Below are 16,752 nucleotides of genomic sequence, written 5' to 3'. Positions count from 1 at the left end.
TTTTTTTTTTAAAAAGAATTCAACATTTTTATTTACCTTACCATTCCTTTTTTTTTTTTTTTTAATAACTAGACTGTTATTTGTCATATGATGGATAACATTGGAAAAAAAAACATAACATTAATAATTCTTTTACAAGGCCTGAAATTTTCTAGTTTGTTACACCAGCCTCAGTGTTTAGCTGGTACTTATTTTATCAACCCCAAAAGGATGAAAGGCGAAGTTGACCATGATGGCATTTGAACTCGGAATGCATTAGCTTTAATAATGAAGAGGACTGAACTAATTAAAAACTTAAATGCATTATCGATGGTTAACTCATATTGTTAGTCTTTTTCTTTTTATAATTTGACAAACGAGGTACTTTGTAACAAGTAGATTATGAACTAGATTATTTTATTAGTTCAACTATAGTACCTTAGTTGTATTTTAAAAATATTGCAGCGAATATATTTGACAACAGAAAGTTTATGGCGAAATACTTACGGTAGAAATTATCATGGCAAAAGTACTTAGACTGAGAATAAATAGGGCATATTTCCTTGAAGCAAAAATAGCTGCCATGAAAGTGAACAAGTAGTTCTCATTTCTTAAAAAAGCTCTAACAACTGGTTCATGTGAATAAATGTGAACCAGCTTCAGCTCAGCTCTGCCTGTGCTATATTAATGTGATGGATGGAAATTGTTTCATTGTGAGGAAGAGTCATGTTTCAAGGTATCATAATTATGTTAAGGATTAAAAGAAAAAAAAATATATATAAAAAAAGCTCATATCCTTAATGTTGGCATATGGTGGTGATTGAAGATGTAAAATAGTAGAACACCACCTGTTTTATCTTGGCATGTTAATTTGGGACCATTATAATTCCTCTGGGTTGTACTTTGGTTCTTTCTTTCATCACTGAATCAATTGCCATTGGTAAAAGAAAGGGAGATAGACAGCCTTGTCTCAGCTCCATCAGGACAGTGAATGGTTGTCAAAGTTCGATCATATACAACTTGGCATCATCTCTGCTATGACTTGTTGATACTGACATAAGCATTCCATTTTGGCAGGTGGTCATGGTTTATGCACCACTACAATTACTGCTTTAATATTTTATGCCACTCTGTTGCTCCAAAATTGAATACCTGCCAATATCACTAATGGTAAATTTTCTACATGTATATTTAACATATCATATCAAATTACATAATACTTGTAAAGCAATACATTTATATGATAATGAATAACAAAATACAAATGGCAACTTTACTCCTCCCTTTCCCCAATGCACAGACATGCTGGAGTAGGGGCCCATTGACATGGCCTCACTCAACCTGTGCTCACAATGTCTATTTCATCCCTCACAAAAGCCACTTAATAAGCACTGCCATCTTCTAGCTTACATGGGTCAAATAAGAATACTGAGCCACTCTTACTCTATAAGCAAATAATGTGTTTTATTTCATCATCATCATCATCGTTTAACGTCCGCTTTCCATGCTAGCATGGGTTGGACGATTTGACTGAGGACTGGTGAACCAGATTACTACACCAGGCTCCAATCTGATTTGGCAGAGTTTCTACAGCTGGGATGCTTTCTAACGCCAACCACTCAGAGAGTGTAGTGGGTGCTTTTACGTGCCACCCACACGAAGGCCAGTCAGGAGGTACTGGCAATGGCCACGCTCGAAATGGTATATTTTACGTGCCACCTGTACAGGAGCCAGTCCAGGGGCACTGGCAACGAACTCACTTAATTGAATAAAACATTCGTGCATAATTATAAATAAATGAGTGGATTTTTATTAATAGAAACTTTAAAAGAGCAGCTAATTATAAATTAGAAAACATTGAGTGTACAAAAACATTGGAATTTGAGAAGTAGGTATCCACTCCTGGAAGCAAGAGGTCACCTACTCTTTGTCATCAACCAACCTGCTAGAAACAGTAGTGAAATCTCTAAATCATACTGTGCTATCTTAGAAATAGGACCTAGACAGTTTTGTAGCTGTAGGTACACACTATGTCTGAATAAAAGCTGTGGGTTGTCACAGCAGGAATACCTTTGATCATAAGTTTGCTCTGTGAAGGATGGCTTGGGTTAAATAGCAAAAGTATTATCAAAGCAGAATATTTAAAATCAAATTTGAATTATCTAATAAAAGAAGCATATTAACTAAATTTACTTTGTTAACCAATTATTGTTTTTCACTTTGCAGTGGCTCTCAAGCGTATGCTTGCTTTCAATAATCAGCCGACAAAGCAAGTCTCAGCCGAGCCACAATGGAAGGTAAGTTTTACTTTGTAAAAATTTACTGAGCAATAAATTTTATAAACAATAGGTGAAGACGTGACTGTGTTGCTAAGAAGTTTATAGCTTCTGCTATAACTTCACACTGATCAGTATTATGTGAGTGAAATTTGGTATGTGTATGTGTGTTGGGCATATGAAGATAAACTAAAATAGCCTGGGGCATTACAGCTAATAGTGAAACATGCTTGGTGTCTTTCAAATTACCTGAAAATTTTCCTGAGTGAAGTAGTCCTTGTACCTTGATAATCCTGAAAAATTTAGCTCCTATGTATGGTTCTGATTTTATAGGGATTTGAAGTAGGGGGCTGAGCTGAATTTGAAGATTTTGCTAAATCTGGAACTATATTTAACCATCAGTATCTCAAGACAGATATTTTCAACTTTGAAAACCTATTATTTCCTTACTTCAGTGTGGAATTGGAAATTATATGTATGTCTCTGCAAATTGCTGACAGTGGCTGAAATACATGTCAAGGGCCTCTGATCTGTATAAATTACCTTCTTGATAGCCATCTTTTGACAAACCAGACTTGTTTGTTATTATTTACAACAAACTCCTTTGGTAACTAAGTGCCCCGTCTTTCCATGTTATGGAGATATCCTCATACCCAGCTGCCCTAGTCTGAGTTTGTAAGCTGCCTTGCTAATGACATCATGGAGAGACAGTTTCTCAACCGTAGTGAAAACCTGTCTCAGAAGCTGATGTCCTAGCTACATTAGATTACAAACATCCTTTATTCTTGTTAACTATGGCTGGTATAATGGGAAGGCTACATTAGAACAACCCTCTTCCTTCTCAGCTGTGGTCTCATTGGTAGCTGAACCCTCTCCTGACATCAAACACAACAGTATTTGAAAAGGGTTCACTGCTAATCACACAGAGGTGACATGGATTCTGCAACCTGCCATGAAGGTTACTTATCTCTGTAGTAAAGGTTTTAGTGCTGGTGGCACAATCAAATGTACCTAATCCACACTGTAAAGTGGTTGATTATAGGATGAGCATCCAGGTATGACAGCTTTACTAAAAAAAAACAGAAAAAAAGAAACCCAAAAGGAAGGTATCTGAACTCTGCAAATAGCATCCAGTCAATCCATCTAGGATAGCAGTAATTCTGAATAAAAACTGTGTGTTTTACTTATATATCTTTTGATCCTGGAAGAATTAAAATGAAAAGCTGACCTCAAGGATTTGAATTAAGAATATTGAAGAATATCAAATTGAATACTGCTAGTTGTTTAATCCATCTTTGCTTATCCAACACCTAATTTAATTCTATGTTTCAATGTTATGAATAATATTGACACTTCCTTCTATGTAGTATATTTTCATATTTATATTCATTTACTATTATGTATGGAATAAAGAAATTTAAAGAGGTCATATCTATTTTCAGGTTTTGGTCTACGATCGATTTGGTCAGGACATAATTTCTCCACTTTTAAATGTAAAAGAATTAAGAGACTTAGGTGTAACTTTGCATATGTGAGTATAATACACTTGTTTTATGAGATAAGTATTTTCTCTTGATGGTTTAGTTTATTTCAGTTTTATGAAGACATTTTTATTATTTATATCTGCAGCACCATTAATGGTTATATTCGCAATGCCATAACACTTTCATTTAGAATGCTTCCTACTTTTACCCCCAGCAGAGACAACAATTTTAGCATGTTTGAATGTTCTTGCCAGCACCCTCCTCCTTTCTTTCTCTCTCTGGACTAACCCAACCAAATAGTACCCCCCCCTCTCTCTTTCTCTCTCTCTCTCTATTTTTCCCCGGGACTAATGCAACCAGATAGCAACCCACCTACTTACTTAATCTGACATTGGCATATTTCTATTCATATCTTGCGAAGACCTATTGGGGCAAGCGAAAGCGAAATCGTCATGGCACCTGTGCCGGATGGCACGTGTAAAGACATTCGAGTAAAGATTGTTGCCAGTGCTGCCGAACTGGCTCCTGTGCAGGTGGCACGTAAAATACACCATTTTGAGCGTGACCGTTGCCAGTACCGCCTGACTGGCCTTCGTGCCGGTGGCACGTAAAAGCACCCACTTCACTCTCGGAGTGGTTGGCATTAGGAAGGGCATCCAGCTGTAGAAACTCTGCCAAATCAGATTGGAGCCTGGTGTAGCCATCTGGTTTCACCAGTCCTCAGTCAAATCGTCCAACCCATGCTAGAATGGAAAGTGGACGTTAAACGACGATGACGACGATGATCTACTTTTATTATATATATCTGCATTACAAGTAATGCTTATATTTACAATGCTGATAACACTTTCATTTACAATGCTTCCTATTCTTACCCCCAGGAGGGACAACAATTTTAACATGTTTGAATGGTGATAGGTTTAAAGTGAGAACAACCTGTGTGACATGTCTATCAAAAGATCATGGAAACCTTCTTTTCAGGTGCTGAATAATATCTCTCCTTCCCATGTTTCCTTCCACATCCCTTTGCCAGTTTTTTAGAGTGGCACTGTCAATGTAGGCACATTGAGATGTAGATTGAATGAGATTGTAGAGATGCTTGAATGGAGAACTGTTGATATATGCTGCATACAAGAGGTAAGGTAAGTTTGGTTTTGTGCCAGGTAGAAGCACCACTGATGCTATATTTCTGGTAAGGCAACTGCAGGAGAAATATCTAGCCAAACATAGACCTCTATACTTGGCTTTTGTTGACATGGAGAAAGCCTTTGACAGGGTCCCCTGGTCCCTTATCTGGCGGTCAATGCAGAAATTAGTGATAGATGAGTGGTTGGTGAGAGCTGTACAAAACCTGTACAGGGATGTTGCCAGTAAGGTGAGGGTTGGCAACGAGTATAGTGAAGAATTCCAGGTAGAAGTAGGGGTTCACCAAGGATCAGTCCTCAGCCCCCAGGACTCCAGGCAATAACAGAGGAATTCAAGACAAGCTGCCCCTAGGAGCTCCTCTATGCCGATGACCTTGCTCTAATAGCTGAGTCACTACCAAAACTAGAGACGAAGTTTCAGGTGTGAAAGCAAGGTCTAGAATCAAAGGGCCTTAGAGTCAGTGTAGCAAAAACCAAAATCTTAGTAAGCAGGAAGGTTGACAAATCACAAATCCCTTCAGGTAGATGGCTCTGCTTGATCTGTAGAAAAGTTGTAGGTAGAAATTCCATAAGATGTACCTGGTGTAAGCTATGGATACATAAGAGGTGCAGCAATATCAAAGGAAGGTTAACCAGGAAGATAGTTTTTGTGTGTGGGAGATGCACAAGGGGCAACAAACACTGAAGATGTACAGAAAACAGATTCCGTCACATGCCAAGGGGAGAAACTAGAAGTAGTTGATAGCTTCTGCTACCTAGGTGGGGTGGATGATCAGAGAGCATAGCTGCTAAAATAAGAATAGCCTGGGAAAAGTTCAGAGTGCTCTTACCTCTGCTGGTAACAAAGTGAAAGGTAGACTATATGATGCATCTGTGTGATCAGCCATGTTACATGGCAGTGAAACATGTGTCATGACTGCTGAGGACAAGTGTAGGCTTGAAAGAAATGAAGCTAGTATGATCTGCTGGATGTGTAATGTCAGTGTGCACACACGACAGAGTGTAAGTGCCCTGAGAGAAATGTTGGACATAAGAAGCATCAGATGTGGTGTGCAAGAGGGATGACTGCTCTGGTATGGTCATGTGCTGCATATGGATGAGGAGAGCTGTGTGAAGAAGTGTCACACCCTAACTGTGGAAGGGGCAGACCCAGGAAAACATGGAATGAAGTGGTGAAGCATGACCTTCGAACGTTGGGCCTCACAGAGGCAACTACAAGCGACTGAGACCTTTGGAGATATGCTGTGATTGAGAAGACCCGACAAGTAAAGTAAGATCACAGCCGTGGGTGATACCAGTGTCACACAACCAGCCCATTTAAAAGTATCCTTGAATTACCAGGCAATATGCTGTGTTTGAGAAGACCTGTTGAATCAAGTGAAATTGTAGTCATCACTGATGCCAGTGCTGCCTGACTGGTACCCATGTTGGTGGCACGTAAAAAGCACCACTCTAGCATGGGTCACTGCCAGATTGGCTCCCCATGCTGGTGGGACATAAAAAGCATCTGCTGAATGTGGTCAGTGCCTGTGCCCCCTGACTGGCTCCTGTGCTGGTGGTACATAAAAGGTACCATCTAAATGTGGTCAGTGCCAGTGCTTCCTGACTGGCTCCCATGCTGGTGGCCCGTAAAAAGCACCCATTGCACTCTCAGAGTGGTTGGCATTAGGAAGGGCATCCAGGTGTAGAAACCTTGCCAGATCAGATTGGAGCCTGGTGCAGCCTACTGGCTTGCCAATCCTCAGTCAGACTAACCAACCCATGTCAGCATGGAAAACGGACTTTAAGCGATGATGATATGTATATAACAAGTATCTTTCCTACTACAACCACTACTGTTACAATGCATTACTATTGCTACCACTTTGCATTATCTGTTGCTTCTCTCTCTACTATCCTCTCACTTTATTTCTAACACACACACATTCTTTCTCACTCTCTCATGTTTTGACTTCTCTTTTCCCCTGTTTGCATCACCAAACCTACTCTTATCTTCTATCTATTTTAATTCCTCTTTTCTCTGCTTCTTAATTTGCTACCTTCATGCAGTGCCTTTCTGTCAGTTATTCTTTCAATTATTAATTTTTCATGTTTGTTTAATTCATTTTATTGTTTCATTAAGCTACAGTATTTATGACTTTAGTTACATCTCTTCTTGGTTTACAAAATCTTTGTTTTGTTCAACCCATTGTGGAATCTTTGACAAGTTAATGGTTCACATCTTTGGGTGAGTTGCATGCCATATAAACGACTTGGGACTATGTTATAAACCCTCATAGCCTTTGGATTTAATATAAAAGTTTGAGAAAATGCAATGATTTGTTATAAATTTAATGCAATAAAGGAATTGGTTTAACATGAACAAGAGGATAATTAAAAAATAAAAATTAATTTGGGTTACCCCAAATGTCAAAGAGAGGAAGAATTACAGTACCATTTTAATATGAATTAATTAAAATAAAATATAAAATAACTGTTTTTGAAAGACATTGAAAGTAATTTTTTTTTCTTCTTCTTTTATTTGGCTTGCTTTACTTAAAGAAATGATTGGAATTTCTTTCAGGCTTCTCCATTCAGATCGAGACCCAATTCCTGATGTTCCTGCTATATACTTTGTTATGCCAACAGATGATAATATCCAAAGAATATGCAGGGTGAGTATTTTATTAGAAAACTGTTAAGCTACAAATTGTGAAATGGTATTTAACAAAATGTGTTAAACTCTGTGTGTGTGTGTGTGTGTGTGCATGCAGAAATTCAATCAGTATGGCTATTGATATATCAAAGTGTTTAAAAGTGTAGCAATTGTCTCTTTGAAATATAAATACCTGTTTGAAATAATCCCAAAATGTTTTAGAAATTTATTTTCTCTTTCTGTAAAGATAGAACAATAATTTTCATTGCATTTTAGGAGAATCTATGCCAATAATGAACACACACACGGAAGTTATATTTCACTTTCATTATAATTACTCCATGTCTGTCTCATAATTTCATATCAAGAATCTTATATTAGATATGTTCATATTATGATATGTTCATATTATTAACAAATAAATAGCTATGCTATGGAAATGTATGTAGCATAATTTGAACAAAAACTACACGTGTTTTTTTTTTTTATGACTATAAATCCCAACAGGCATGGCTGTGTTATTAAGCTCACTTTGGAAGCATATAGTTTCAGGTTCAGTCCTACGGTGTGGCACCTTGGATAAGTGTCTTATTATAACCTCGGGCCGATTAGTAGCTTGTGAGTGAATCTGGTAGACCTGTGTGTCTGTGTTTGTCTCCTCCAACCACTTGACAACTGTTGTTGGTTTGTTTACATCTCTAACTTAGTGGCTCAGCAAAAGCAACTGATAGATTAAGTGCCAAACTTTAGACAAAAAACTTAAATTCTGTGGTCAATTTGAGTATAATGGTTTAAGGTGGCACCTCATCATGGTCACAGTCCCAATGACTGAAACAAGTACAAAATAGAAGATAAAGATATATTTTAGAAGTGTTAAAACCAAGCCAGACTTTCTTTGCCATCGACAATGTAAACTGTAACATGGTCTATATATCCTTATATTCACTGTTATTTGCCCATTCAAAAGACTCCCAAATAACTTTCATCCTGACTTTTTACTTTTAAGTTGTTCGCTATCATGTGTTTTTCTTCTTTCAGGATTTTGAAAATCAAATGTATGATTCCTATTTTTTGAACTTTATATCTTGTGTTTCACGACAAAAACTGGAAGACATCGCAAACACTGCGATCCAGCATAATTGTGTGTCACAGATATCAAAGGTTAGTTATAACGTCAGTTATTTCTTGTATTTATTTTTATGTAAGCCTTAAATTTATTTGCTGGATGTTCACTGCTGTTCAAGTAAACTCAGTCAGAAGCATTCCAAACATGACCACCTTATCTTATTTTTAGACATTTTCACATAGGACTACATTACACAGTGTGTCTTTTCCTTTTTTTACAAAAGGTTATATATGGTTTTGTAGATGATTTGGCTGTTGTTTGATGCAGATCTAGGGATATGAAATAATTATTGCTACTTTCAGTTCTGGTGTTCTGTAGTATGTGTGAGCTAAAGGCTAACAATTGGCCATTTGCTTTAAATAATGAATATTTATATTTGTTCTTCAAATATAAAAATTGCTACTACTTTCTAGATTCTCATCCACTTCCAAATATTGAAGAGCTCCTGTGTTCTATTACCTACAATAAATTCTTCAGCAAAATGGCTCTGAAAGCAGCCTGCCATCAAAGTCTAGTCCTCAGTGATGAAGAAGAGAAATACTATGTAGGTTGAGATGATGGATGTTTATTTCAGTAAGGTTGTGAGTTCAATTCCTCACAACTTTATTTCACGTTGCTCCAGTCCACTCAGCTAGCAAAAATGAGTAGTACCTGTATTTCAAAGGGCTAGCCTTGTCACACTCTGCGTCATGCTGAATCTCCCTGAGAACTATGTTAAGGGTACATGTATCTGTGGAGTGCTCAGCCACTTGCATGTTAATTTCATGAGAAAGCTCTTCCGTTGATCGTATCAGCTGGGACATTCATTGTCGTAACAGTCGGAGTGCTTCTATTCCCAAAGACATTTTAACAAAATGTCTCATCAGTTTGAAATAAGGCAATGACTATCAGAGAAAATGTTACAAAATGGTAAATTTTCTTTTTTACATCCAGACTACATTACACACAGCAAAATTACAGATAATCTTTCATATTAGGTTACAGACGTAGAGGAAAAAGAAAGGATGGTGAAGGTTTTCATTGGTAAATAGACTTATTGCTCAACAATTACATCTGTCACATACCTAGCAAAGCTAACACAGCTGTTTGTGGTCTTAAAAAATTGAAGTCAGGCAGTACGTGTGAGGAATTTGAGAATGTAAAGGGGAATAACTGAGTAAAGCATTTCTACTGTTTCTTCCATTTTCCTCAACCCTCCGAATATTGATTTCTGTAAGTGGCACTAGGCCACAAAGACAGGAGCAGTTGATTAAATCAGCCTAGTATATTACTGGTGCTTATTTTATTGATCCGTGGAAGCTGAAAGGCAAAGTTGATCTCATTTGAATTCTAAACCGTCGGGCAATAGCAGAATCCTTAGATAACTTCTTTGCTCCCAGCTATGCAAGGAGAAAAGACACCCTGGAGGATCTAGACCGAGATTCAAAGATACTGCAAAAAGGAATATGAATAGCAAACTCAAGCGAAAAACCGACAGGTATGAAGAAAGCTTATCAAGTCATGTCAGTGCCATGAACAGTCATTGTCATTATGGTTGACTGCAGATAGCAATGTTAATGAAACTATTTTATTTCATAACATACTTGACTGATGAAGCAGTAGTGAACTGAAGCCTAGTTGGTATCAACAGCTGCTAATAATTAAAACTATTAGAAGTTTTCTAATATTGAACAAATTACATATTGCACTTGTGTGTCCCCACTTGCCTCTTGAACATGTACAGATTTCCCTGCTCTTGTTGCTGGAGGTTGATATTTAGTTTGATAACTTATTGGTATGAATATATTCTATAAATTTATGCTGATATGTTCTAATATAAGCAACACTTTGGTTCTATTTAATAGTGGATACTTCAAAAGGAAATTTTCCATAAAGTAATATATGCATAATAAATTACTAATTAATTCTGTAACATGTATGTTGTGAATAATTTTTGTTTCAACTTATGACTTTTGTGTATTATTACAGATTTACGATCAAAATTTAAACTTTATTAGTTTAGAAGATGATCTGTTTACACTGAGGCACCAAGATAGAGAATCTATATCATATTATGGTAAGTTGATTTTCATATCTTGATACATTTTTCTCTGAGCACTATAGATTCTAATTTCTATGATAATTGGTATATTTAGGTTATTTGTATTGATAGTTTGTCTAGTGAACTAGATAAGGAATCCTATTAATACTTTTATTTTTTTATTGTTCATTGTTTGTTGATATCTTGTGTCCCCAAAGAGGCATAGCTTGCAGTTCTGTTTGTACTCTATTTTTCCTGCTTTAAAGGAAAGCAAAACCTTTTACATTGTTTTTACCAAAGACTCATGAATAGGATGTTTTATGGAAATCTATAGATTTTTGTGTATTGTTAGAGAAATTTTAACTGCATGCCATTTTTACTCTGAAACACCTGCCTGCTGGTGGAGTTGAAGAGGAACTTGTTTTCCAGGTAGGGAGACTGTATCTTGCTGCAGGCAGTGAAGTTTGAACACATGGCCATATAGTCAGTAATCCATCATATTAATTTCACTTTTATTATGTGTCTTTCTTGTAAAAGTTGCGTACTAAATGTATGACTTGAAACAAACTTCAGCCACTGGAAATTTTGTGGCATTTCACAACAACTACATAGCTGCTGCTACAGATACTAAATATTTAGTTCACTGATAGTGTCTGATCAACAACTTAGTCAATATTATAGACACCTGATATTCACTGGTAAAACATCATATTTAGGTCACTGTTAAGTACATTAAGTATTGTTTTACCTGTGTACTTTTTGATCCAATGTCAAAATCTAAATCAGCAGGTCTATAATCAGACATTTAAGCTTGGGGTATATAGGATTACATTATATAATGTCCTTTCCTTAAGACAATAGGAGTGGGGTGGTTTGGTTACTATTTTTAGCAGCAGGTTGAGTGAGGCCACCAGCTCCCTCATTTGGTTTATTGGTGTGACATCTTATGAACAATCTGAGTTTATTGTTATAGACACCAAACATTGGATTCTTTGAGCCTTTGATTGTGTGCATGTTCACTGCTACAGTAACCATGCATTTTGTTTATTGGTAAAATGTTTGGTCAACAATTCTAATGTCTCTGATTCAGATATCTACTGTCATCATCATCATCATCATCGTCGTTTAACGTCCGCTTTCCATGCTAGCATGGGTTGGACGATTTGACTGAGGACTGGTGGACCAGGAGGCGACACCAGGCTCCAATCTGATTTGGCAGAGTTTCTACAGCTAGATGCCCTTCCTAACGCCAACCACTCAGAGAGTGTAATGGGTGCTTTTACGTGCCACCGGCACAAGGGCCAGTCAGGCGGGTACTGGCAACGGCCACGCTCGAAATGGTATATTTTATGTGCCACCTGCACAAGAACCAGTCCAGGGGCACTGGCAACAATCTCGCTCGGATGTCTTACTGGCAAAGGCCACGCTCGAAATGGTGTATTAGGCCATGCTCGAACACAAATGAAAAAATGTCTAATTGTTTTTCTCACTTGTAAGAATTTGTTGTAAAACTATTTTTAATTGTGATTTGATGAAAGAAGCTAGTCCTTATAACCATGTCTACAAGATTTCAACGTATTTATATTGCAATCTCTACATCTATTGTCAAAGATTTCCACTTCTTGATTTATATAACTAGCATTGTGGGAAATGGTACACTTGCTAGAAAACCATTTCAAATCCTATCTACCATTTGTAAGTTCTCTAATGTCAAACATAAACAGTTGCAGTCAGTGTATTTGTATCTGTTCAAACTGGGAACCATCCATGTAAATCTCACCAATCTGGGTGGTCTGCAAAGGTCATAGGTACTACACACCCCTACACTGATTAACTTTTAAAACATTTTCTTCTTGTTCCCCATTTTTAATGTTTTTCGATCCTTTATTATTATTATGTAATTTTTGCCTTTAAACAGCTATTAATCGTGGTGATGTCAAGGATACAGAAATGAATGCAATAATGGATACCATTACAGATAGTTTATTTTCAGTCTTTGTTACTTTAGGTAAGTCCTAATCACTATGTTGGCAACTTCTTAGTCATTTATTAGAGACCACTCTATTGGAATCATTCAGATGAGACTCTTTCTGTAGATATTGATTGCATTTGTTCAGACTGGAAGCCGTCCACATAAATTTTACCGGCTCCTTTCTTTACCAAGCTCTTCAATCTTTATCCATCTACAAGAATCTAAACCATTTTTTGCAAATACACTACTGTGTATTATGCCCCGTGTTTTATCCCCACAAAGGAAACTTTTATGACTGCCAATTATTGAACTCCCTCTTTCCTTTTCAACATCTCAATAGTGATGGAAACTGTTTTTAACAATAACCTTCTCCAATACTTTAATTTTTCACCCCTCCTCACTGACTATCAGTATAGCTGCTATAGAGCCAGATATATTGAAACATTCTGTCCTATGTTCCTATGTTACTCTCCTGTGGTTTTCTACCTTTGAGAATCTCAACAAAAGCATTATCTACAAATTTCACATCAGTGATATCCATATCATTGCATTTCACTGCATGAGACCTTACTAAGTAAGCTCTGCTTTAGAGTTTCAACCATATCTCATCCCATTGATTGGAAACTTCCTGACAGGCTTCACCATGTGCTGATACACTAGATTTAATGACTATCAAATCTAGTGTGAAACATTTAGTTATGTCTCCTTACTTTTCTATATTTACAATCTACTTCCAGTCATTTCTTACAGCACAGATTCCTATGAGGATGAAACCACTGTTCACCCCTTCAAGACACTGGTTTTTTTCCATACCCAACTTGGATACTTCATATCATCACCAAAACGGCATCACAAAAACTAGGCTTTCTTCTGGGCTAGCTCTGATTAGTTGTTGACTCTCTACAAAGCTCAGTAAGACCCACATTGTCATACTGTTCACATATATGGAACACAACTATTTGTCACACTAACATCCTTGACCACATCCGAAAGAAAGCCTTCTGTTAAACTAGCAAAGGTTCACACCCCAATATCCTATAGTGCTGTTTCTTTCTCTCGTTCCATCTGAACAAACTAGTTTCAAAATTCCTCCCTCTAAATCTACCTAACTTGTTCATCTTCCCTCTTCCAGCCACTTCTTATGTGTCTCACTTGCCAAACATTAAACACTTCTTCCAAACTACATTAACATCTTATGCTTAGTAAAACTAGAAAAGAGGCACCACTCCTCCACTTCTAACTAACCTATAAAAAAAGTTTGTTAAAAAAAAAAAAGTGCCAATGAATGCAGTGTTGCAGGAGTTGTGGGATACTCTTTGACAGACAACCCTTCAATTGCCAATACTCAACAAACATTGACCCATTGTTGAGCTGTCTTCTTAATGTTTGTCCTGTTATTACAAGTCTTTCTTTTTCTGAATTTGATTGCAAAATTATCTCATACCATCTAAACTCTTTTCGGCTTTTCTCATCTTTCATTTTCCCATCAACCTTTCCCATATTATTTCACAATATTTGTTTGTAGTACATTAATATATTTTCCTCTGGCATTAAAAATGGTTTTTGATTCTCCAGGAGTTGCTCCTATTATTCGATCCCCTCGAGGCAATGCTGCAGAAATGGTTGCCGAGAAATTAGATAAGAAACTACGTGACAATATAAGGGATGCTCGAAATAGCCTTTTTACCACAGACAATATACAAACTGGCCAGTTCAGGTAAGTTTGAAACTTTCATCAGTTAAAACTATATGATAATATATTCAACTTACCAAAATTATTTGCAACTTAGATATTTATTGGCTGATTAATTTTAAGGGAAAAAATTCAAATCGCATCACCAGCATTATTTGTCATGAAATTGTGTTGTGTTTTTTAGATAGAATGCAACAAATATGTGTCTATTTGGAAATAAATAGTTATAAAATGAATTTAAAAAAAATTGATAGGCACTAAGGCCACAGAAGCATGTTTGAATTTGTGGCCCTTTCCACCATTTACTCCCTTACTCGCTTTTGCTGTAATTTCCCTTTCTCCCATCATACTCCCTCTTTATCTTCACTCTTTTACCTTGCTTCAGTTGTTGTTGCTCTCCTTTCTATTCACATTATTGGCCAAATTACCTTGGATAAATGGACATGCCATAGAGTACTGAGGACTCTTTTGTCTTGCAGGGTATAAGGAAATTCTGTGCTGCTTGGTGACATGATAAAATGTACCCAGCACACCCTATAAAGTGATTAGTGACTAAGTGGAAACACTGTAGTGTTGAGAGGATCATTCAATCTATTTGGGGACTTGACATCTCTGGTGTTGGGGTCTTGGCTAAATGTACCCTGTACACAGTGTTGTAGGTGTTAGGAAGAGCATCCAGCTGTAGAATTCATGCCAAAAATGAAATGAGTGAGATGAGGTCTTTTAACTTTTCAAACAGGGCAGAACAAGAAATGTGGACTGTGATGACCCATTCAACCCATACTTACATGAAAAGTAAATTTTATTTATCCAATCTAAAAATGTATAACCAGAGCAAAAGTCATCATTTAATGTTTGTTCTCCATGCTGGCCTGGGTTGGTTGGTTTAGTCAGAGGTGGCAAGCTGAAGAGCTGTGCCAGGTTCCAGTCTGATTTGGCTTGGTTTCCACAGCTGGATGCCCTTCTTAATGCCAGCCACTTTACAATATGTGTTGGGTGAAAGACAAAGTTGCTTCAACAAAACAAAGCCCATCTTACCTGTGTAAATATGGAAATATTGGATATAAAATGTAAGTTCTTTCTTGCCTATCTCCGAATCCTTTGTATAACATTATTTCTTGTTTAATTCATTTTGCATGTCATTAATTTGTATTTTTTTTTTTTTTTAGTTTCCAAAGACCTCTTTTAGTCATTCTTGATAGAAGCCTGGATTTAGTTTCCTTACTTCATCACACATGGACCTACCAAGCTCTTTCACATGATGTTTTGGTAAGATTTGTCTTCTGTCTCGCTGGGGGTGATATTGAGAGTTGAAATGAATTTTAAGAACTTAAGCAAAATGTTCCAGCCTGTGGCAGAAATAAAATTATGTTTGAATTTCTGAATAGTCCTAAAGTTTTTTTTTTTTTTTATGAGACATAAAGTTTAGCAATATTTATGAAAAAAAATCCAGAATGAAATAACTTTGAAACAAATAAAAAATAAATACTCTGCTTTCTACATTATTCTTCTTCTTTGTTTTGGTAGGATTTGAAGTTAAACAAAGTTGAAATTGAAGAATGTACAGAAGTGATGTCTCCAAGTGGCACTTCACGTCCAAAGAAAAAGAAGAAAAGTTATGCCTTCAGTTTTTCTGATAAGTTTTGGCAAACACATAAGGGAAGGTAAATACCTTTTTGATATTATTAGCTTCTCTAAATGCTTAAATGGTATTTAAGTCACTTTAAATTATTGTAGTTTTTTTAAAGTTTGTGATAATTGGCACAATGCTTCCACTGAGATTACTATTATGCCTACCAACACCAGCACATATCCCATCACCAACATTCAACCTTTTGTCACAGATCAAACCAGATTCCTCTCCTACACAGAACCTGAACTTTTTAGCTTCAACCCCAAATTTACTGAACTGCCGACCAACTCAAAGCTGTATCTGTTCCTCTACCAACATCACAGTCACTATTGTTACTACTACTAACACCAAACCCTTACAAAATCCTCCACCTCTCATTCCCATAACCCATCTTACCTTCTCCCTTATCTGTCATGGACCAATCTCAAACTTGCAAGACATAAATTGGTCAACTGCAACATTCTTCATTATCACCATCAACCTCTGGACAATAGTGTCTCAAGTTTTGCGACTCGTTGCATTGGTTACTCAGTTTCCATGGCATAGAAGTGACCGAGATCACAACATTGCCTCCGAACAGGATGCCAGTCCACTGCTGGGCCACTCATTTACACCTGAGTGGATTGGAGCATCATGAAATGAGGTTCGTTTTTTATTTAAAGAAAAAAAATGTATAGCATGGTCCGGGAATGGAAACCATGATCTTGTGATCAGATCATCATCATCATCATCATCGTTTAACGTCCGCTTTCCATGCTAGCATGGGTTGGACGATTTGACTGAGGACTG

General features: G+C 36.8%; 1 protein-coding gene across 1 annotated transcript in view; it reads left to right on the top strand.

Moving 5' to 3' along the window:
- Window positions 1-16,752, top strand: part of LOC106881541 (sec1 family domain-containing protein 1) — a 107,878-nt gene that overhangs the window by 5,764 nt on the left and 85,362 nt on the right. The window contains exons 2-10 of the mRNA XM_014931969.2: window positions 2,206-2,276; window positions 3,698-3,786; window positions 7,448-7,538; window positions 8,558-8,680; window positions 10,614-10,701; window positions 12,584-12,673; window positions 14,213-14,354; window positions 15,500-15,599; window positions 15,858-15,994. Coding sequence (XP_014787455.1) covers window positions 2,206-2,276; window positions 3,698-3,786; window positions 7,448-7,538; window positions 8,558-8,680; window positions 10,614-10,701; window positions 12,584-12,673; window positions 14,213-14,354; window positions 15,500-15,599; window positions 15,858-15,994 — 931 coding nt within the window. The remainder of the gene's footprint in view (window positions 1-2,205; window positions 2,277-3,697; window positions 3,787-7,447; window positions 7,539-8,557; window positions 8,681-10,613; window positions 10,702-12,583; window positions 12,674-14,212; window positions 14,355-15,499; window positions 15,600-15,857; window positions 15,995-16,752) is intronic.

Source organism: Octopus bimaculoides, chromosome 4 (assembly GCF_001194135.2).
Source record: "Octopus bimaculoides isolate UCB-OBI-ISO-001 chromosome 4, ASM119413v2, whole genome shotgun sequence".
NCBI lineage: Eukaryota > Metazoa > Mollusca > Cephalopoda > Octopoda > Octopodidae > Octopus > Octopus bimaculoides.
Note: the sequence above shows the minus strand (reverse complement) of the source record. Positions and strands in the feature narration are given on the sequence as shown.